This window comes from Nicotiana tabacum, chromosome 18, assembly GCF_000715075.1.
Source record: "Nicotiana tabacum cultivar K326 chromosome 18, ASM71507v2, whole genome shotgun sequence".
Classification (NCBI taxonomy): Eukaryota; Viridiplantae; Streptophyta; class Magnoliopsida; order Solanales; family Solanaceae; genus Nicotiana; species Nicotiana tabacum.
Window position 1 is genome coordinate 46,572,290 of NC_134097.1, and position 20,127 is coordinate 46,592,416.

Genomic DNA, 20,127 nt, shown 5'->3' on the forward strand with positions numbered 1-20,127 from the left:
ATTGCATAAACATTAGGTGAGTCGATCCTTGGCATCGACACATAATTAGGAAAACCACCCTAAGGTCAACAGGTCATGCACCCAATGACATAATTTCTATGGAAAGACAAATAAACCTTACGAGATACCTAAAGATCCGAAGAAAACACTTACCAAAACCTTTCTCTACTTACTTCGGGAATGGAAATCAACCAAAATATCCCCGAGATCAATATGGTGATGGGAGAGCCACAAGTTGAAGCAGTGGTGGAAGAACATCCTCCGAGAACACAGAGATGAGGTTCGGACACACCTGAGGGCACTGACTGCTTTTCTAAACATCCGAGCAGACATGGTGCTCCCTTGCCTACTGATAGAGTTCTAGGACCCGGTTAAGGTGGTGTTCAAGTTTGCGGATTGTGAGTTAGTACCGACAATGGAAGAAGTTACTAGCTTCACAAAGCTTCCATTCATAGGGAGGAAACCAATACTACTAGTCACTATGCCCGGCTACAGGTTCCCGAATGCTTTGGATTTGGCTAAAAAATGAGGTCTGAGAAATATCGAGGACGAATGGGTGAGCCTAGATCAGTTGTTCGATAGGTTCGGACATCATGAAAGTTATGAGTGGTATTCGGGGGAATTTCAGTGGATCAAGCAATGTGGGAGAGTCTCAGGTCCATCACATTCTCATTAACACTGTTAAGATTATTGATCTTCCCGTAGAGAAGAGGTCAGATCAACATCAACTTGCTACCCATGGTTCTAGCGACCTTCCGTGGTAACCTCCAAGCTACTTCGATACTGATGGTGTTGGCTGAGATTCTAATGGCATTGTCTGCATTTGCATGGGGGCATGATTTCTTTAAAGGTTGTTACTTGCTATTTCAGATCTATGCAACAAAATATTCTTCTAGCGAGAAGCCACCATTGACTACTTTGTGGGCGTCAGCAACATGATCCGCAGCCACAACAAGAGGTTGAGACATTGTCTCCCCACATGGACAAAGGGAGTGGAGAGAGATGCTGACTAATCTAAGTGGAGAATGGGTCAATTTAAAGATGTCATGGTTAGGTGGGAGGGCAATCTTAAGGACTTCTCAAAAAATACTTCATTGAGTTGATATGACTTGAAAGAATTCAATCATACTCACCCTTGCGGGTTCTCAGACATTTCGGGATGATTCAGGATGTGCCTCTATGGATGAGGACAACTCTATACGAGGACGAGTACAACAGACAGATTGCAATCCCAAGGATAAGAAGGCTACATGAAGAGTGGGACGATCTAGTCACAATACCAATGGGTCAAAACTCGTGGTGTGCTCCGGAATATTATGTATGGATCAACGGGGAAGAAAAGCTGGCCTAACCAAGCAGAGAGGGTATAGCCTGGCTAGAGGATGCAATAGATGCTTTGCAAATCTACCATGAGATTCTGCCACATTACCTTGTGACTACATCGATGCGCCATAGGATTCATCGATCACATGTTGCCACTTGCTGAAGATGATGACCGGATAGTGGAGTGCATCCATATAGAATATAAGACAGAGCCGAAGGGATATCTAGGAGAGGAGTAAGAGTTCAACGATGATGAAGAGGAGTTTGAAAAAGATCTGGAGGAAGAGCCAGAAGAAGAAGAAGAAGAGATGGGGAATGATTCCGGGGATTGTTACTAGAAGTTGGTTGATTTCCCCTTATTTCCCAGCTTGTATCCTTATCCCCAGTTTTCTTATTTTCCTAAAAGGCGAGTTGTTTAAGTCAATGAATTTCTACGAATATCAAAAATAGTGATGTAACTTTTATTCCCACTTATCTCAATCCAAACATTATAAATGAAATCAAAACTTGCTTTCGATCTAAACGTGTCAAGTCTAATTATTTGTTAGGGTTTCACCAAATATTTTTAACAAGAGGGATTCGATTTCATACGGGGCCAAGTCATTTTCCTTTACAGTTGTAGTGTAAATTGCGATATGCACTTGTGGATAAAAATTTCCATCATATTTTGAGATATCGAGAATCTTGAATTTCTTGGAATTAATTCCGGGTCCACACTCTGTTTGAACGGCAATTGTGTATACTTCTTTGAAATCGATCCTTTCAACATTGGTGGTGCTCCCGGAATCTGATCAATCCAAACATGGAATTTAGCATTTTGATCCATTCATTCATTTCTCTCATGAATCCCATAAGTTCGATTTGAAGGATCATTGGTGTTGTTGTTGTTTCCGGATCCACTACCTGCACCACTTGCCTCATTTTCATTAAAACCAAACTCCTCCCTTGAAGTGACGCTTCCAGTTTTCTGTGTTATTTGATTTGCGGGCACAAGGAGAGGGACTCGAATTCCTCCATTGGAGTTATTGGAAGCAGACGAAAGCACATGCTTCAACTGCGGCATTACCCGGTCTTATCATCTCATAATTTTTCTTTGTTGCACTCTCAAAACTTTGACCGTCTCAACAACACGTTCATCGTCCATATTCTCGAAGATTTTGTTCTTTGAGAACTAGAGTTATTTCATCTCCTTCGTTATGAGTTTTACTATTTGAATCATCACGTTGTAACACATCTTCATGTTCGTTCTTTCTTCAAACATTAAAAGTGTTGTTCACATTGTTTGCTATCATAGCTGATTTTATTTTTACTAAAAAACATCAAAATGTGTTAGTGATAGATGAATGGATAAAAGTAATAATACAATTGTCTATTCCCCATGGTGGGCGCCAAATTATTTACCCGTAAAACAGCACAATTGAATTTGTAATGTGATTTATAGACACATGAATTTGTTATATTTGATCCAAGAATATAAAATAATTAAGAACAGAGATAAATTGATTAAAATAACTTGAAGAAAATACAAGGTTGACTATGGGCTCAGCTTCGCAGTAACAATAATAAGAGAAATATCAAGAACAAAAAGAGAGAAAGTTGTTTAATAGAATAAGAGTAGATTTTGGCTTTTGTGTGCAGATAATTTTTTATATTCTACAATGAATACAAATTCTCCTATTTATACCTCAATTCAAGGAGATAAGATCCCTAAATCAAGATCTTCTTTTATATGAATGAAATCCCTTTTGATGGCTGCATAACGGTTGAACATTAATACAGAGATTCTTTGTAATGGCTACTCATTGAATTTTGTCTTTTCCAATCGATGTTTCGCTCCCGATTCCAGTGCCTTTGGAACTTATCTAGCACCAGTCACATATTTGTAACCGGTGCCAACTATTTTTTGACTCATATCTTACTTGTCTTTACTTCCACGTATCAACTCGTCGAACATCCATATATTATTTATCAATTTTACCCATCTCTGATTCTCTCCCTTCTCTTTTAATTAAATACTAGCTGCAGGAGGCCGTCCTAAGCCCGAGCCCAAACTCAAGATATTTTTCTTCGAATTAATAATTTTATTTTAATTAAATAAGTTAATTTGTATCATATTTTTTACTGCATAAATAATTTAATATAGTGGCACGTCAATCAAGTCTTGTTGATAGGTCTTCATAATTATTAAAGTTTCTTAGTCACATAATTGAATAATTTTGTTAAAGAAAAAAATTATTCATGAGGAAGTAAGTTTGGCTGGAGAATTAACAAATACCAAAGGGACAAAAGTGATTCAATATTCTATAAACTAATATGATTTAATATGTTCAAAATAATTATAAAATGGAAAAAATCAAAAATTGAAAAATATTTGTCATTTTTATAAATTTGTGAGCATATAATTTCTTTAGTTATAGATTTCTTTTTGTATTTTATTACTTGTTCACTCAAAATTTCATGTGGCACGGGTCATGTAGTTAAATGTGGGGATTTAAAATTAGTTTTAGATGAAATTCAAAAACAAAAACCTAAATTTATCTAAGTGAACCTTAAGGATCAATTTAGTTCCATACTTTACGCTTAAAAAATTAATTCTAAGTTACCAACCAAGAAATTTTAAGGAGATTCAATTTTGGCTGATAACGCCACCTTTATTTTTAATGTTATAATATGGCACTGTAAATAATTTATACTTTTAGTATTTGTAATGCATCATAGATATTTCAAAGGCAATGGATATAATTGTTCATAAAAAAATTCAATTCAATTCAATGAGCTGAGAAAAAAAACTAATTAAATGAGAATCATGCTTGGTTCAACAGGAATAATATATCACCTCTTAAAATTAGCAAAAATTAGGATAGTTTTACATTTTAACTCCTCCTTTTCTTATTCTTCATCCCCCAATGTAATTGACAAATTTTAAAAAATATAAAGGTTATTACTTTTTTTCTTTCATAAATACTAGTTTATTAATTCTTGAAAGTGTATTTTATGCACCCTAGGTTAAAAACAGTAAGAAAGGTTATAAAAAATGACTTGCGCATGCAAAGGAAGAAAGTTCAACCAAAACCATAATCAACATAAGCTTTTGAAGACAACTCTTATTCATTAAAAGATCTTAAGTGATTTTCAAATATTTTATACTAATTATATTTCAATTAAACCCATAAAATAGTAGGTTTTAATTTTCTTTGAAGTAAAAAAAAAGGTGTATCGAGAAATTAGTAGTAGTTGAGATAATTACTTAAAAACACGTAAAATGACAATCTCAAATAGTAAATAAAATTTTAAATAAGTATATTTCCAATATAGAAAAGCAAAATCTGTTTTTGTCCTTTAAAATCTTAACTTTCAATGTTAATGAAATTATTTACTTCAAACTCACGTTATGCTTATTATGAACTCATTTAGGATTTTAATAATATATTTTAATTCATCCGTATTAATAAAAGACCAATATTTTTATCTTTTAGAATCCTCTAAATAATACCAGTAAACATTCTTTAGTTTAGAGTCTTTATGTAAATTGACCTAATATTAGTCTTATAAGTATATTAATAAAAAATAATTCAAGTACATTAATAAACAAAATATTTAAAACTACCCGAAAATAATTCTGACATGTCTTTATTAGTACATATATGAGTTGTAGAGAGAGAAGAATATGGTTAGGAACATATAACATGGGACATGTCTAAATGTATAGCAAGACCTAACAAATTGTGACTTGGAGAAATTAAAAATTTGGCACACTTTGCCTAAATTTACTGAAATGTATAAGGTCAAATAATTAAAAAGTAACCTAATGGCAAAAAAAGATCCATAGGAAGTTTCATTTACCAATTTCAAAGGCCCGGGAGCGGTCTTAAGAAAAGAGCAATTTATGCAAAATATCCATTGAGCTTAAACTAATACCCTCCTTTATCCATTTGAAAATTATTTACAATATATACCTATCCAAATGAAATTAATTATCTCTACCTACCCACAATCATCCTAACTTTTTTTACCCATTTGACTTAGCTTAGCTTGATTTCGCTTGGTTTTGTTTGACTTGGTTTGAATTGACTTGATTAGGTTTGCTTGGCTTGGCTTGGTTTGAATTGGATTGGCTTGAATTAGCTTGATCTATAGCAGCTTGAATTGACTTCATTTGGCTAGGTATTAAAAAATGGGGAAGGGGCAAAGTAATGGATAGGAATGGATAAATGTTTTCCACCCCATGGGTATTTGCTAAACTTTTCAGAGTGATTGACAAAAATGAGATATGCAGGGAAAAGACAACTACATCAGCCACATGTAGCAGTTTCACAACATTGAAAACTGAAAAAATAAGGTAGGACAGTTTTTAAGAAGTAAACCATAAAACAAAAAGTAAATTTGACTTTAAAAAATAAGGTTAGGACCTAAAAGTAATTAATTGAAAAGTTTACATTTTATTGAAAACTTTTGTGAGGACTACAAAGTTCTCCCTTATTATATATAGTAAATGTTTATGGATGTTTTCGGGTTTCACAACCTGAGTTGTCAATAGGTTAGGTATGCAATCCCAACGATTAATGAGTTCATTATGAGGAGTCAGTTATTTGGTGAGTTATCAGTAGAGAGGTGTACATGGATCGGGTTGATTCGGTTTTGTCGGATTTTTCGGGTTTTCGGGATTTTTTTATTACATTTGTATTATTTCAATCTTACTTTATTAAAATTATAGATAAAGCTTTGATAAGTGAATATATGTTTAGTAAATATGAAAAAAATTGACAAACATATGACGTATTAAAATATTCTAATGGGAGAAATTTTTTAGTAACACATGATAGTTATTTTCTTAGTCGTCTAACAATAATTTTTCGTTAACTTACACTTTCAAGGTTAATACATGAGAGGATCCCAAATATTTCTATATTTTCTAAAGAAAAATCACTATAAAGTCTTAAAAATATAAATAAAATTTATATATTTATATGTCGGTTTGGTTCGAATTTCTTTTACTCAATACCAAACCAAGTCAAACCAAACCTAGTCGGGGTTTTTAATCAATTTGGTTTGATTTTTCGGTTTGGTGCGATTTTCCGGTTCGGTTTGAACACCCCGAGTTATCAGTATCATTTTCTTTGGTTTCTTCACTTCTATTAAATGTTTTGACCCTTCCATTTTATTATAAGGAGTATTTAATTAATAACATGCGCACGAAGAGGCAATAAAAGCTATGAATGAATAAGACAAAGAAGTGAAGGATTCTACGTCATCTATAGTCATCAACTGATTATTAGCATCTTTAGCAAAAATTATGGGGATGTTCTCATTTAATTGGAACATGTGAAAAATGAGTCGTATTTCATGTTTGAATACAAATGTTGCCCTAACTTATAACATAAATATAATTGGAACAAAGGTCTACTAATAGTAATACATCGGACAAATACGCCAACTATTGATAGGATTGATAAACAATTTGGACACACTTTTGGAAGCATGCCGTTGATATATCAATAGGGACTTTACGTTTCATGTTTCATGATTACCATCTTTCCTTCTCACCTCTGCAATTTGTAGTGTGAATTTCGGATATTGATCTTCTATGAGATCTTCAATTTCTTATATTCACATTTTCAAGGTGCATGTATCCTTTATATCATTAGCTAACCACAGGGGCGGATCTATCATGTAAAATATGGTTCACGTGAAATCGTGGTCCTCGGGTTAAAGTATGGATATGATGTACATAATTTGGAAAATATATATATATATATATATATATACTTGATGCAACTCATGGTCAAAAGAGACTAAGAGGTGCATTGGTTTTGGTCTCTTATTTTCAATAGCCTAAAGTCAGGGGATCAAACCCCCTACCAACCTTTTGGTTTAATTTTTTTTAAAAAAGTAATAGTGAACCCATCCTTCGCAAATCCTGGATCCGCCTCTGGCTAACCATTGGATCAAAGGAGAGAGAACTAACGAATAGCCCTTGATAGCTACCTCAAAATTGAATCTAAACCTTTAAATAGTTTGAATGAATCATTCTTTCTCAGATTAGATAAATGTACTACGGTTTTTAATCGTCATTGATATATGGATGGGTAATAATTTATCTAATCCTAAAAAATAAATTTTATTTATCCCCTTTTCCTTCTTCCAACAACAAAAATGCTTTCATCTCAAATGATCATATAGCTTTTCTTTTCTACAGGAACAATAAGAATTATTCCCTCCATTACAATTTGTTTGAATATTTTCAGAGTACGAGATGCTAATTGATTAATTTTCACCGTGACAAAGATTCTTTAAGTTTTTTAAAAAAATTACATATTTATAGGCTACATAAAAAGTACTTTAAGTCACCATAGCTAACAATTCAAATATTTAAAAACTATCTGCTAAAAATTAACATGGTCAAATAGAACCTTATATGACTCCCAAAATAGTAAACAATTCATTCTTTTTGAAACCGGGGATTATATATTTCAGATTCTTAAAGTTTATTTGGTAACGTGGAAGCTAAAACTTCAGTAATTACGGAGAAAGGGTACAAGCAGTAAAAATGCAAGATAGATATATAGTAAATGAGAGGGAATAGAAGGGAATGAATGTTGAACCGATTTTATTAACAATAATCGTTTATAATTAAGCTTCATAAAACAAGCTGAACTTTGTGATGTTGTTAGAAGTTGTAATAGTGTATCCCCTTTAAGTTTTGAAGATGATCCGATGTCCTATGCTGGAGAAGCGGGGCCTCTTTTATACCAGATTGGGTCCCGACACGGTTCATTAATAGGGTTGAAAATGATCACTGATTTGTGAGAAGTTGTCACAACCTCGGCGTCCGATCCGTTAAGGGACACGGATCTGTAATGTTTGTACTTGAATTAAGTTCGAAGCAGATTATATAAAAAGCCAAGGTAGACAAGGGCGCGGCGGAGCTAGAGTTTAGGTTAGGCCTTCGACTGAACTCAATAGTCTTGGTCCAAACTCTGCATTTGTCTTAAGAAATTAATTAAATAATATATAAGTATCAATTATTAATTTAAAACCTCAATAGCTTAAAAGAAATAAAATCCTGAATACATAATTTTTAAATTTTGGCTCCAGGATAGTTACGTTGTAGGCAACATGTGCCTGATTAAAGGTACGAATGCGGGTTTGCTGGGTTGCCGGCCTTGGGACCTTTATGGTGCCCACAAGATATACATGCTGTCTATCTCAGGGGACCAAATTAAAATTTTCCCCTACAATGTATGGTCTTGTTTCTTCAGTTCTACCCACTAATATAGTCTTGTTTCCTAACTTGATTGCACCATGAGGCATGCATCAAATTTAGGAAACTTATATAAATTTAGACAGGATCAGACTAAGGACGAGAAAGGTAAAACTTTCATTGACTGGGATTTCTTGTGAAAAACACCAACTACAAACTATATAAACAGTCAAACAAAGCTGCAGGCCAAGATGTAAGGAGAAGGAGGAGGAGGTAGAACCGTAGAAATAACGAGAGAAAAAAAAAACAACTCCTTTGGAAATAAATCCTCATTATCATTGTTGTTCTAAGTGCTCACAGGGCTATCTGGATCATTTAGAGTAGCTATAGCAGTTTCAATCCTCATCTTCAAAAGTTCCTTCTCTTCCTCATCAGCCTGGAAAAGACAAATCAATGTTAACTAATAGTATACATTATTGAACTTTTAAGAAATGATCATTAATTAGTTACAACATTCAAAACATCAGCAATCCATCTAACTATAAAAGGATGGTTAATTATATTGTCAAACAGCTTAATCTTGTCAGAAGTTTATTGGAAGGTCTATGGAATGTAACTCAAGGTAAAAGACTACCTTGAGTTAAAATACCATACCTTGTAACGTTAAAGTTTCAAGAATGTATATGCGACGGTTAGCACGAGGGGGCTTGTTGACAAGTTTTCATTCTTAAACTTGCAAAACTATAGTAATTTCACCCTTATCATAAAAATTTTGGTATTTAACGCTAGACGCATTAAAATAATAAATGAATGATTATGGTTAATAATTGCTGCAGTGAATCAACACGTGAATGATTTTTTACAACTTTTTGGCGAGTGACATATACGGACAAGCAGCATTTCAAAGAAAACATAATTTTTTTGGTTTAGTTGACGCCTTTTTCGTTAACAACCCTTTTCTTGGTTCTATTTTCCTGTTTCTTCTGTTCCAAATTATTACTTATTATTTTTTTCTTGTCTCAATGGGAAAAGACGAAACCATTTTCCAATGAAGAGTAAATAAACTTTCCCTTCAAAATTAAACATAGTGGAATTCGAAGAGAAGCTTGTATTATGTCCTCTCAAATACCGGGGAGGGGGGTGGTTGAAAATTATATGATTAGACTTCAAATTAAAGATCGAGTGCTAAGTAAATGATTAGGATGTAAGAATTGAAAAGGAAATGGAAATTTATATACGTTAACATCACTGATCGAAGACCTTTTCCAATTTCTTTCTCCAATAATTTGAACGATTGACGTTAAATAAATATGATTATTTCATTTTCATTCTGCAATTTAGAAAGACTTTTGATATATCGCACGTTCTTTACTGTGCGCATAATACCCTTTTAGTGGTAAAATATATTTCTTTCCGTATTCAAACGTGCCTTAACTTCTTTATATGCATGCAAAAGACTAAATTGAGTCGATACCTAGAAAATTGCGTAAGATAGTAATTCCAAGGTCAATTCTTTTTTTAATTCCACCAAATTCATTGCTAATGGAAATTCAGTTACTTTATTTCTATTTCCATTATATATATGACCTAGAAAAGAGAGTAAACCTAACTCGAAGTCAGGTGTTTTTTTTTTTTTCGGGTGTGTGTGTTTTGGAGAATAAAGAAAAGAAAATCTCGACTAACACCGAAAAACTGCAAAAAGAATTCAAAATTCCGGAGAAAATTTATTAAGGAAAATGTATGGGATTAACTAAAAACCCCTCAAATCTGGTTAATCTCCTTGAAGATCCGGTATATAGTAAAGATACTTCTAGAGGATAGTCTGTATTTTACTGCTAATCATTGACAATAAAATAATACCCCCTAATAATATGCTGCACTCCGCATAATCAAACTTTATTTATTCAAGTGGGCCATAGAAAGATTATTTCCTTAGTAGGGCCCTTATTTATCATTTGGTCCCACATCCTTGACAAAAATATTGGACCATGTATTAGTTTGTCAAAATATTGGACCATGTATTAGTTTTGGGCCTAACAATAAATAGAAAACACTTTTATAAGTTTACTTGGAAAACTGATCCACAAGTTGTCTCAACCATACAATTAAATAATTCATAAAATTAATTAAAAGAAAGTAACACAATTTAAATATTTAAGTGCTTCCATTTTTTAATTCCTTATATAAAGGGATAATTCATTATTTTATATTGTGTATGACCTGTTGATGCCTGTCCTGACTTCAGGAAATAAAGATTTGTGCTAGACATGGTGCACTTGCACCATAAGAGCTTGATATCCACGCTCTACAGATTATTTTGCCTTTTGTAATTGCACAAAACCCCCTTTTATTTAAAGAATTTCATGAGATGTGTATTTGTTTTTCTTTTCTTTTCCAGTTTTCCCGATTAAAAAAGAATTGCAATTACATAACCACCCTGTGAACTAGTTCTCTTTTTGAAGAGACTATACTAGTACTAATAATAGAAAAGATTTATATATTATTAGATTATTTTAAAAAAAAATTATATCGAGTGTGAGTAGATAACTTGCAAAAAATGCAAGTTAGGTACAATTAATTATCAATAATGCATATAAGTTAAATTTTTTTTAAATCAACAAAACATTATTTACTACTTCCTCTGTTCCAAAAAGTATGATACATTTTGGGTTTTAAGACTCGAACGAGTTGTTTTTTACTGTGATTTTTTCATGTCTTTTGAATATTTTGGATTGTTAAAAAAATTTAACAAATTTACAAATTTATTTTAAAAAATTTAAAAATTTATGTCCGAATGTGCAGTCAACATTTAAAACTTTAAATATTAAAATTTAAATTGTGTCATTCTTTTTTGGACGGCGAATATCACTCTAAGTATCAATTCTAAACTTGCGTAACATTAGTTTTTTCGGGCAGATAAGAGGATCTATACTTGATGATTGCCCTCTACCTACTGTATTATAGTTTTAAAGAAAATGAAAATTCATATAAACTTGTATTTATTTTCTTTATTCAACCCTTTATTACGTTGTTTAAACAAAACTTGGACATAGTCCAATTGAGGCTTAATTTACTTGACATGGATGCACGTGTAAGCCTTAAATGCTTGAAGAAATTAAATTTTGTAACCATAAAAATTTTGGGGGTTATTAGTGGAATTATCTCAATTCTAAAAAGCAAAAGTTCAGACAAGGGAATAAATAAAAAAAGAAAGTTAGACAAAGAATACACAGAAGAGAAGGGAAAAACAATGGAAAAGAAAAGAAACAAAAAAGAGAATAAAAACAGAGAAAACAAGGCCATAAAAAGATTCTTACCTCAATGAAAGCTGTCTTGAGAAGCCTCCCAGAGAAAGCAGTGATATTTGCACTAATGATTTTGATATTCAAAGATTCAAAGATCTCACAAACTTTTACCATTGTGTCTGTTCTTTTGCTGCAAGTGAGGCTCACCACCACTGTTTTTTCTCCCATTGAAGATACCCTCAACTAATAAAAATTAAATTAATAAGTAACTTCTTGTTTTTTTCCTCCTTTCTTTTAGGAGGATGGGGATCACTATAATGTGAATGAATGAAAAGTCTGTTTTGTCATCTGTTTGACTTTATTTTCTTGGAGTATTAATTAATTACCTCAAGAACTTCAACAGGAGAAGAGGATGGTGATGATCTTGTAGTTGATCCAGAAGAATCATAACCATACTGCTGCTCAAGTGTTCTTGATCTTTTAGGCTTTGCATCAAAGCTCCCATCTTGATCAAATTCAACACTCGTATTCTTCTTTGACCTTCCAGATTCAAGCTCTGATATCTCTGCTTGAATTCTCCTTTCTTGATCATGCAATTCTTGAATGTAATCAATTGCATCTTTGATTATTGAGGCTTTATCCATCTGAAAACTCACAATAATATACTAAATCGAGAGAAAGACAGTATTTTTTTTCTTGTTTTACCCTTATCATTAATTGATCATTTTCAAAATTATTTCTCAAGACCTTTTGAAATGCTATCATTAATGGCGATTATTTGTTAAGGGACGTGAAAAGTTCAAAGTTTGACAAGTAAAATTGAACGTAGTGAGTAATACATTGTCAGCAATAAAGGTTGAGGGTGTGGAAGTGGGGTGGGGTATTCAATGGTAATAAAAGTAGTATTAATGTATTATGTAATTTCTATTGGGGAAAATAAGAGGGAAAGAGCAATAATGAAACTAGGCAAAACAATTTTTTCCCCTTTTCTTTTATTCACCATAAGTGATTCAAAATATAATTGGTCACCTTGCTAATGTTTGGGACCACAGCTCTAAGTGCAAATAACCTCTCATTTAGCTTCTTCCTCCTATTCCTTTCTGACACAATGTTTTTGGATGCCAACGATGATTGTGCCCCGTCCGGCGAGCTTGAATCATAGTATGCCGAGATTGCCTCATCGAAGTAGCTGCTGCATTAATTCAATCAATCACTTATGCAAATTTCAAATCATTTCTTGGTGCTCCAAAAGAAAAATATAAGTGAAAAAGAATCTGAACACTCAATCCAGAAGAAATATAATAAAAATGAAAGTTTATGTACCTATCGAGTTCTTCGTTTTGTAAGAACATGTTTGTTTCCCAATAATTCTTATACTCATCACCGATGTTCTCCATCTTCTTGGGGAGAGAGAGGGGGTGGAGTGAGAAGGAAGCAGAAGGAGGAGACACGTTATGCTTTAAATCTTTTGTGGGTAAAGGGGATGTAAGCTTTAAAAAAAAGGGACAGAGTTGAGAAGAGGGGGCGTAGGTATATATAGATGAGAAAAATAGCACGTGCGCTTATTTTTTTCTTCTCTAAATATATTTCTGGTTTTATTTTGATGCTTCGTGGAAAGCTCTAATTTATCCCTGCCGTCCACAATCCTATTCTTTTCTTTTCTACTTATTTAGAAGCGCGAGTTGAGGAGCTCTTCGTCGTCCTGCTTCGGGGTTATTTTCGGAAATGTTCCCTCTAAGTGGCTTAAAGCTGTTCTCGTGTACATCCTATTTCTTCAACACCTAAGCGCCAGGACGGTCTTCAATTTCTCATCTCACCCTGTGCTCTCTCTCTTTCTCTCCTCTCTGCCTCTCTTTAGATTCTTTTCGTATGGATCTCTCTGTTTCCCTTTGTTTTCTCACTAAGATTGGAATTAAAGCTGCGTATTGTGGGCTGTTGATTTTGTTCCTGTGTTTTTTTTTATATTCCAAGAGTTCTGGTCGAATTGTACCCCCAAGTTGCTTCCACTATAACTCTTCACACCACTGGAGAAGATGACCATTTGTAATAGGATATTTGCCGCGTCTATGATCAGGTGTTGAGGTGTACTTTCTTTTGTCAAACACGTGGTGTGCAATTCTTCAATCTTCCCTTGTGTCTGTGTTGGTAGATCTCTGTCGTTCCCTTTTAGGTTTGGAATTAAAGCTATGTAATTTGGGTTGAGCTCATTCTCATAGGGTTGGAGTCAGTGCTGGATATGTATCTTCAAAGAGCGACGAGTGTAAAACGTGGCTGCCAACGCTGTTGGACTCACTGTTTGCACAGTTCAATTTTCTTTTTACGGCTGCTGGGTGATTCATTTTCTTCCTCCTGTTGTTCTCCGTGTTGGCGCTGCTGAAACGTAAAATTACGAATTCTGCTGAGAGGTGAGACTTGCTTTTGCTAAAATTTCATGTTCCTTGTTGTGGGCTACTCTGCTGACAAGTTCGACTTAGTTCTTTTAGTTAGCTTTCTCTTTCATCTTGATAAATCTTATGGCTCTACTTGGATTATGAACTGACATATAACGAACTACATATATGAGTTAAGTTTTTAGTTAAAGCGGACATAGGATTAATGGCAATTCGATACTATAAATGATTCCAGGATGAGGTGCCTCTTTTTGGTTTTAATATTTAAAAAGTGATAACCAACTGCTTGGCATATTTTACTTCGTAGTTTGATTTGGATTAAGGTTTGGGAAGTTGGATAAGGAAAGAGAACTGGCTTATGCTGAATCTGCGATCCTGCAAGCAATTGCAAACAGAACACTTTGGCCTTTTTTTAAGAAAGGAGAAGCATTGACCTTTTTGTCCACAATATTGATCTTTTGTACTTCTAAGTCCTATGCGGAGAGATTTTTAGTTCCATCTGAAGGAGTGAAGGTAAAAATTTTGCAATAATTATTTGTTTGAACTATCTTTCTCCCTATTGGAAATGATTGTATCCTCTATATCTCCAAACCATAAACTGCAAAATAAGAATCGCAGGCTTGACTTGCTTCTTTAGCATATTGTTCAATTTGTCTTTTCAGCGAACATAAGGTCTGCGGCAAATGTGATATCTCAAGAATCTTACGTAGAATTTTTTTTATAGCACATACACAATTGCCAGGTTCTTATCTGACAGATCCAGAATTGCATATGACATTGCACAGAGAAGGCAGTTTAAAAATACAGAAATGGATGAAAATCTTCTAACTCATATTACAGTCAATGAGACTGCAATTCATTTGTGCTAAAAACTATGACATGGATTTTTGAAAATGATTGTAAACAATGTAAGCACACATCAAGTCTACTCGATAATGGTGCAGTTGTCGAGACTTTTTGACTAAAGAATACATGTGCTTCAATAAAGTAATAAAGTCCGAGAATTCCCAGGATATTTTGTTTTTATTTTGCTGAGCATTAGCTTTTAACAACTAATGGGATGTAGGAAAATTGTTGTAACCCAACAAGTTAATGAACCCACTTGGTGTCAGCCATTCATCTTCACGTGCTAATATGGCCATCCGGATTTAAAACCTTCTATGACAGACTTTTTCAAAAAAAGAAATAGGTAAAGTGAACATATACGAAAAGGTCCTAAGAGGGTTGCCGCAATGGGCTGTAGAGTCAAATACTTGGCAACTATAGCTGCAGGACAATGCCAAAATTGCTATGTGTAATGTGTTTAACGACCTTGATTTGGCCAACAGATTCCTAAGACCTTGTAGATCCATTAGCTAATATATTGATTTACATCACCTATCACCATATATGTGACCTCTTCTTTCCGTAGTATATGCACATTTTAAGCTCTCTATGATGGTTATTTAATTGTAAGAATGCATATGGGCTTGTGAATGTGTGACTGATTTCATGTTTCCAAAGATCTCATCTTTATTTCAAGATTAACTTGGGGCAAATCTTCTTCTAACCCATGCCCAAAATATAGTTATATGGTTTGGAATGCATGATTATGCTCTCTGCAACTGTGACAACCCCATGAAGTTGGAATAGCATGCCATGAAAGCAATCAAGACCTTAATCAGTGTCAGTTGATTAACGGAAGCGTCTCTTAGGAAATGTTTGACAGCATAGTTGGAGAAGTTGTTGAAGAAATTGAAGTACCTACAGATACCCTTGTAAGTGATGATTTGTGTTCCTTATACAGTTTCTTCCCAGTGTAATCCCCACTAGTGGGATTACACTGGGCCGTTGTTGTTGTTGTTGTTGTTGTTGTTATACAGATACACCACAAAATTCGGAGGAGAAAATTCTCATGTTTGATATGTTTGCCTTATGTGAGTGTTTACATTGTGAGTCCAGTTAATATCACTTCCATCCCTTTTTGATAGAAATGGAAAGATATGGTGATGAATCTGGTTTACATAAAGTACTTATTTTCATCATTTGTCGGCGCTATTGTGCCAAATAAGTTTTCTGACATTATATAGAGATTTCTCTTTTCCTGAAGTTACATCATATGTAATGAAAATTATGTAGGAAGTAATTATATTTGACAGTAAGTAAGCTACATCAAGAGTAAGAAAATTGTTTTGAGCACAAATGTAGTACCTAAAAGTTCCTTTGGCAACTTGCTTCAGAAATAAATAGAAGACTGCAATCACAAATATCAACTCAAATTGCCCTCGGGACGTTGGTTCAGTGCTAAGGATACAACGTCGGGCTCTATTCCGAACAATAGGTTAGCTACAAAACCACAATCTGGATGAATTTGCACAAAAGACCAAACGTCCAGCAATAAAAGGAAAAAAAATAATAAGGTTTCCATTTTTTTTGTTCTTTCTAGATAATAGCAAAATTCAAGAAAGTATATAATTTTGAACTGCCCCAAATTTTTAGCTAACACTTCCATGGCTAAACAAGCAAATCACAATGTCGCATAAATGGAAGATCTCAACCACTGGACATAACATTAATTTCAGAAATTTGGTAACTAACTGTAATATTCTATGATTTATCTGTATGAAAAGTGAGAACATTGAAGTACACACTTTTTTCACTATAAACTCACTAATTTGAAGTAATTCCACCTATTTCTTATCTGCTCTAAACTCATAACTCCTTATCCCGTTGTGATTTAGAATATCTTAATCTGCTAAACCAATCCCCTCCCCCCCCCCCTCCAAATCCCCCATGGAGTCTTAACATATGTGGTCACCTTTAGTGGGTCGTATCCATTAAATGTGCAGTTATTTTCGAGAAATACAGTCCAATTTAAATTTTGTACCACGTGTCAGAACTTCTGCTAATAAGAAGCAAAACTCAGATAGCCTAACTTGGGTGTTACTCAATTTCACAACTGCCTTGGTGACCTTGGTACTTCCCTACAATATGAATTGGACATGATTAAAGAGGACAACATTAAAGGCATATATGACACTCTTGAGGAGTGTGCTTTATTGGCAAACCAACTGGAGGAAATAGAATATTTGTGATTTACAAATATGAAGTATCTTATTTTTCCAATTTATCACATTTGCAGTGTATATAGTAAGTTCATTCTTCGATCTTGGTGTGACTTCTTTGAACTCCCTTTAGACAAGCTACTCGAAATCAAACTTACACCATATCTCTCTCAATTGGAAAATATTCTGTATTCTAAGACTACTGCAGGGGTCGATAGCTCAATTTCTTGGTCGGACTAACTTTGGTAGGAAAATCACTTATTCTTGTTCATGTTTTAACTCTGCCTTTCTTACTTCAATATATTCTTAGCTTCTGCAAGAATGTGACTCATCATGCGTATCATTTGATTCAGTTAGTTTGCAATATCTAATGTAAATATGTTGGATTCTGCATTCAAGTTTGGTAATTTCAACCCCTCCTTGATAAAAAATAAATTTCATCTCATTTCTTCCGGCTTTTTATGTGATTTGTCTTTTCAAAGAAATAACTCTGACGGGATGAGGAGCTGTGTTAATTGATTACCCATGAATCATAGGAACTTAACCAAAGTTGTCCCGAGACAAGGTCAATATTTTACTAAGAATAGGTTATTAGAAATGAATGAAGAGTGACTAACCAGTACTTCTTTGGATCCAATAGATGATACAAGAAAAGAAGAGCAGAATAAGAAAGCAAAAGGATGTTGCTACTTTCTACGGCAAGTCCGGTCTTTAAAACACAAGTTGGCCATTTAGCATGCCAATGGTTTGAATATTTTAGACATGAGTTAGAGTAAGCAAAAAACAGTATAAACTGAAGCTTGTTTGATATTTAAAAGGTTTTTTCTTCTACTCCATATATTCCCATTCTTAATAGCATGCTTCGTGTTTATTGATTTTAAAATAGTTCAAAGACAACATAGCACCTTTGTTGATCGGTTTCTGGGATTTAATTTCGCTACATCTAAATTGCTTTCTAGCCGCCAATGAAAGCATCTGTATTCTGAAAGGAAAAAGAAAAGAAAAGAAAGTATCGATATTTTGTACAATTTATTCATTTACTTCAATTGAAAACAGCGTTGGCGTACTGTGTATTGCAATTTAAAGACTTTATCTAGGTTTTCAGTAAGTTTTTCCTGTGACACAGTAATTTAAAAGTGCACATATTTATTATGGTGTTGCTAACTTCATTATACTAAAACATTTTGGAGTTGGTTCACTTGAAGATGTGGTTTGTTACCTCTTTAAAGTCTTCACGATAAACTCTTTTTTAGGTTGTTTCAGTATATAAACCTAGGAGTTAAAGAGGCAATGCTAAATGCAAATTGATTTGGTCTTTTAAGAAGATTGCCTGAATGGTAAAGTAAACAACATTTGGGGCGTCATTTCTTGAAAGCTCATTTCGTACATAATGACTTTTTTTAATTGTGTCATGACTTTATAAATCTTTGCTTCCATGACTTTATAAAATCTCTGCTTCCAGTGTGATGTGTAAAACCTTGATTTACTAAGTATGTAACATAACATAATGATTCTATGTCATGACATCTCAAAATTCCTACTGGAACGGATCTTTGCAGGTAACACCTAGAATTAGTTGAGGTGCGCATAAGCTGGTCCGGACATCATGATTATTAAGAAATGGAATAATTCATCAGAGATACTTAATTGGGGCTGCTGGATAACGGAGAAGTATGAAGCAGTGAGTGATACAGATACTCCTATGGGCTTTTCTTCTCTTCAGATAGTTTTATGTCCATAATTTAGGAATTTTGAGAAGACTACTAAATTGATGAGGTCAATCGGCAGCTTCATCTCTCAAATGAGCTCTTCACTCATCTGCAGACTGTTTATTAGTAAAACATCATCTGCAATTTATTTAGTATTAAAATAGGTCAATAAGTCTGGAATAGTTCAATCCGGTAAAGAAATTCTAACAAATTAATACCACAGATTTTAAGTGCAACCAGGTGACGCAGTTGCCTTGGCCATCTCTGATTTACTAAAGTCCATGAGCCATATTTAAAGTATCCGGTTCATGCTATTATAAATAGGTGTGTTCCTAGCTTATTTATGTGTGGAGATTTCTAACAAAATATTTTCCTTCAGTATCTAAGATATTTTTATTTTCTTTGGTGGTTGCAGCATAATGAACGAGCTTGCTGACAAATTCAACACTGCATATGACAGGCATAGCAGGAGGGGTGGACAAGCTACTTTTGTTTGAAAATTTATATATTGACAATTTGCTCTTATGGAATCTCCTATGTAGCAGTAGCTACATGTTTTGCTGAGTTTAGGGATCACATAGGAACCAAAGTAGTGTGTTTGCTTCTTTTCTCTCTTTAGTCTTAGTTGCCCATACATTATAACCTTAATTCTTGTTGCACCATTATATACGTGTGTGAAAGTGGTAGAGGATTTTGGCTTCAGAAGCTTTTACTCAGCATGCTTGGGCCTGTTGTTGCCCGGTAGCTGTAGTGTTATGCATGTACTAATTTAATTTGAGATTCTGGGCATATGTTCTTCCTTTCCCGCAACCCAACCCTTTTAATACCAAGATAATCTTCATCGTACTTTCTTGGTGAATGTTAGTCTTTCCTCCCTTCAAAATTACTTTCAAGTTTGCAATTTTCTTTCCCCGTTGAAATGAATTTCAGTTTAATTTATACAAAATATTATCATAAAGTTGCCCTATCTTATGGAGTTATGGAGTATGAGTTCTTAAAATCGTTCACTTTAAGTGCAAAAGTACACTATTCTAATCTTGTTAATCAATCCAATTCTTTTGTGGCCGGTGATGACAGAAAGAACCCATTTGCTTTTCTGTTGAAGATGAAACTCATGTTTTCATATGACAGACTGCAAATAAGCTAACGCATTTCTCTTGAGAGTGGAGAAAAGAATTGCAATTTAAAAGGTTTATACAACAGAGAAAGATAAAG

At 33.9% G+C, this 20,127-nt stretch overlaps 1 protein-coding gene and 1 long non-coding RNA gene across 6 annotated transcripts; one reads left to right on the plus strand and one right to left on the minus strand.

The window, feature by feature from the left end:
- Window positions 1–8,678: 8,678 nt before the first annotated feature.
- On the minus strand, window positions 8,679–13,294 carry LOC107774314 (transcription factor bHLH35). 2 transcript variants are annotated; one of them, XM_016593812.2, is made up of 5 exons: window positions 13,093–13,294; window positions 12,799–12,961; window positions 12,156–12,413; window positions 11,842–12,012; window positions 8,679–8,960 (listed from the first exon to the last, which is right to left on the minus strand). In XM_016593812.2, the coding sequence occupies exons 1-5, from the start codon at window positions 13,164–13,166 to the stop codon at window positions 8,871–8,873; spliced, it is 756 nt and encodes a 251-aa protein (XP_016449298.1). In that variant the 5' UTR covers window positions 13,167–13,294; the 3' UTR covers window positions 8,679–8,870. The 2 variants fall into 2 exon arrangements, with proteins under 2 accessions (XP_016449298.1, XP_016449299.1); XM_016593813.2 differs by having other exon boundaries at window positions 12,799–12,958; window positions 13,093–13,292.
- A 143-nt stretch (window positions 13,295–13,437) lies between these two features.
- LOC107774315 (uncharacterized) lies at window positions 13,438–19,796 on the plus strand. 4 transcript variants are annotated; one of them, XR_012702041.1, is made up of 4 exons: window positions 13,438–14,174; window positions 14,467–15,916; window positions 18,763–18,884; window positions 19,328–19,796. It is a non-coding gene; the product is annotated as an uncharacterized LOC107774315 (long non-coding RNA). The 4 variants fall into 4 exon arrangements; XR_012702040.1 differs by having other exon boundaries at window positions 15,727–15,916; XR_001645471.2 differs by lacking the exon at window positions 13,438–14,174 and having other exon boundaries at window positions 14,181–14,672; window positions 15,727–15,916.
- The last annotated feature ends 331 nt before the right edge of the window (window positions 19,797–20,127 follow it).

Coding starts and splice junctions, on each gene's coding strand:
- LOC107774314 (XM_016593812.2), bottom strand. CDS start 13,166: ATGGAGAACATCGGTGATGAGTATAAGAATTATTGGGAAACAAACATG. Junction 12,962..13,092: donor CAAAACGAAGAACTCGATAG/GTACATAAACTT, acceptor GAATTAATGCAG/CAGCTACTTCGATGAGGCAA. Junction 8,961..11,841: donor TCAAGACAGCTTTCATTGAG/GTAAGAATCTTT, acceptor TGTCTTTTCCAG/GCTGATGAGGAAGAGAAGGA.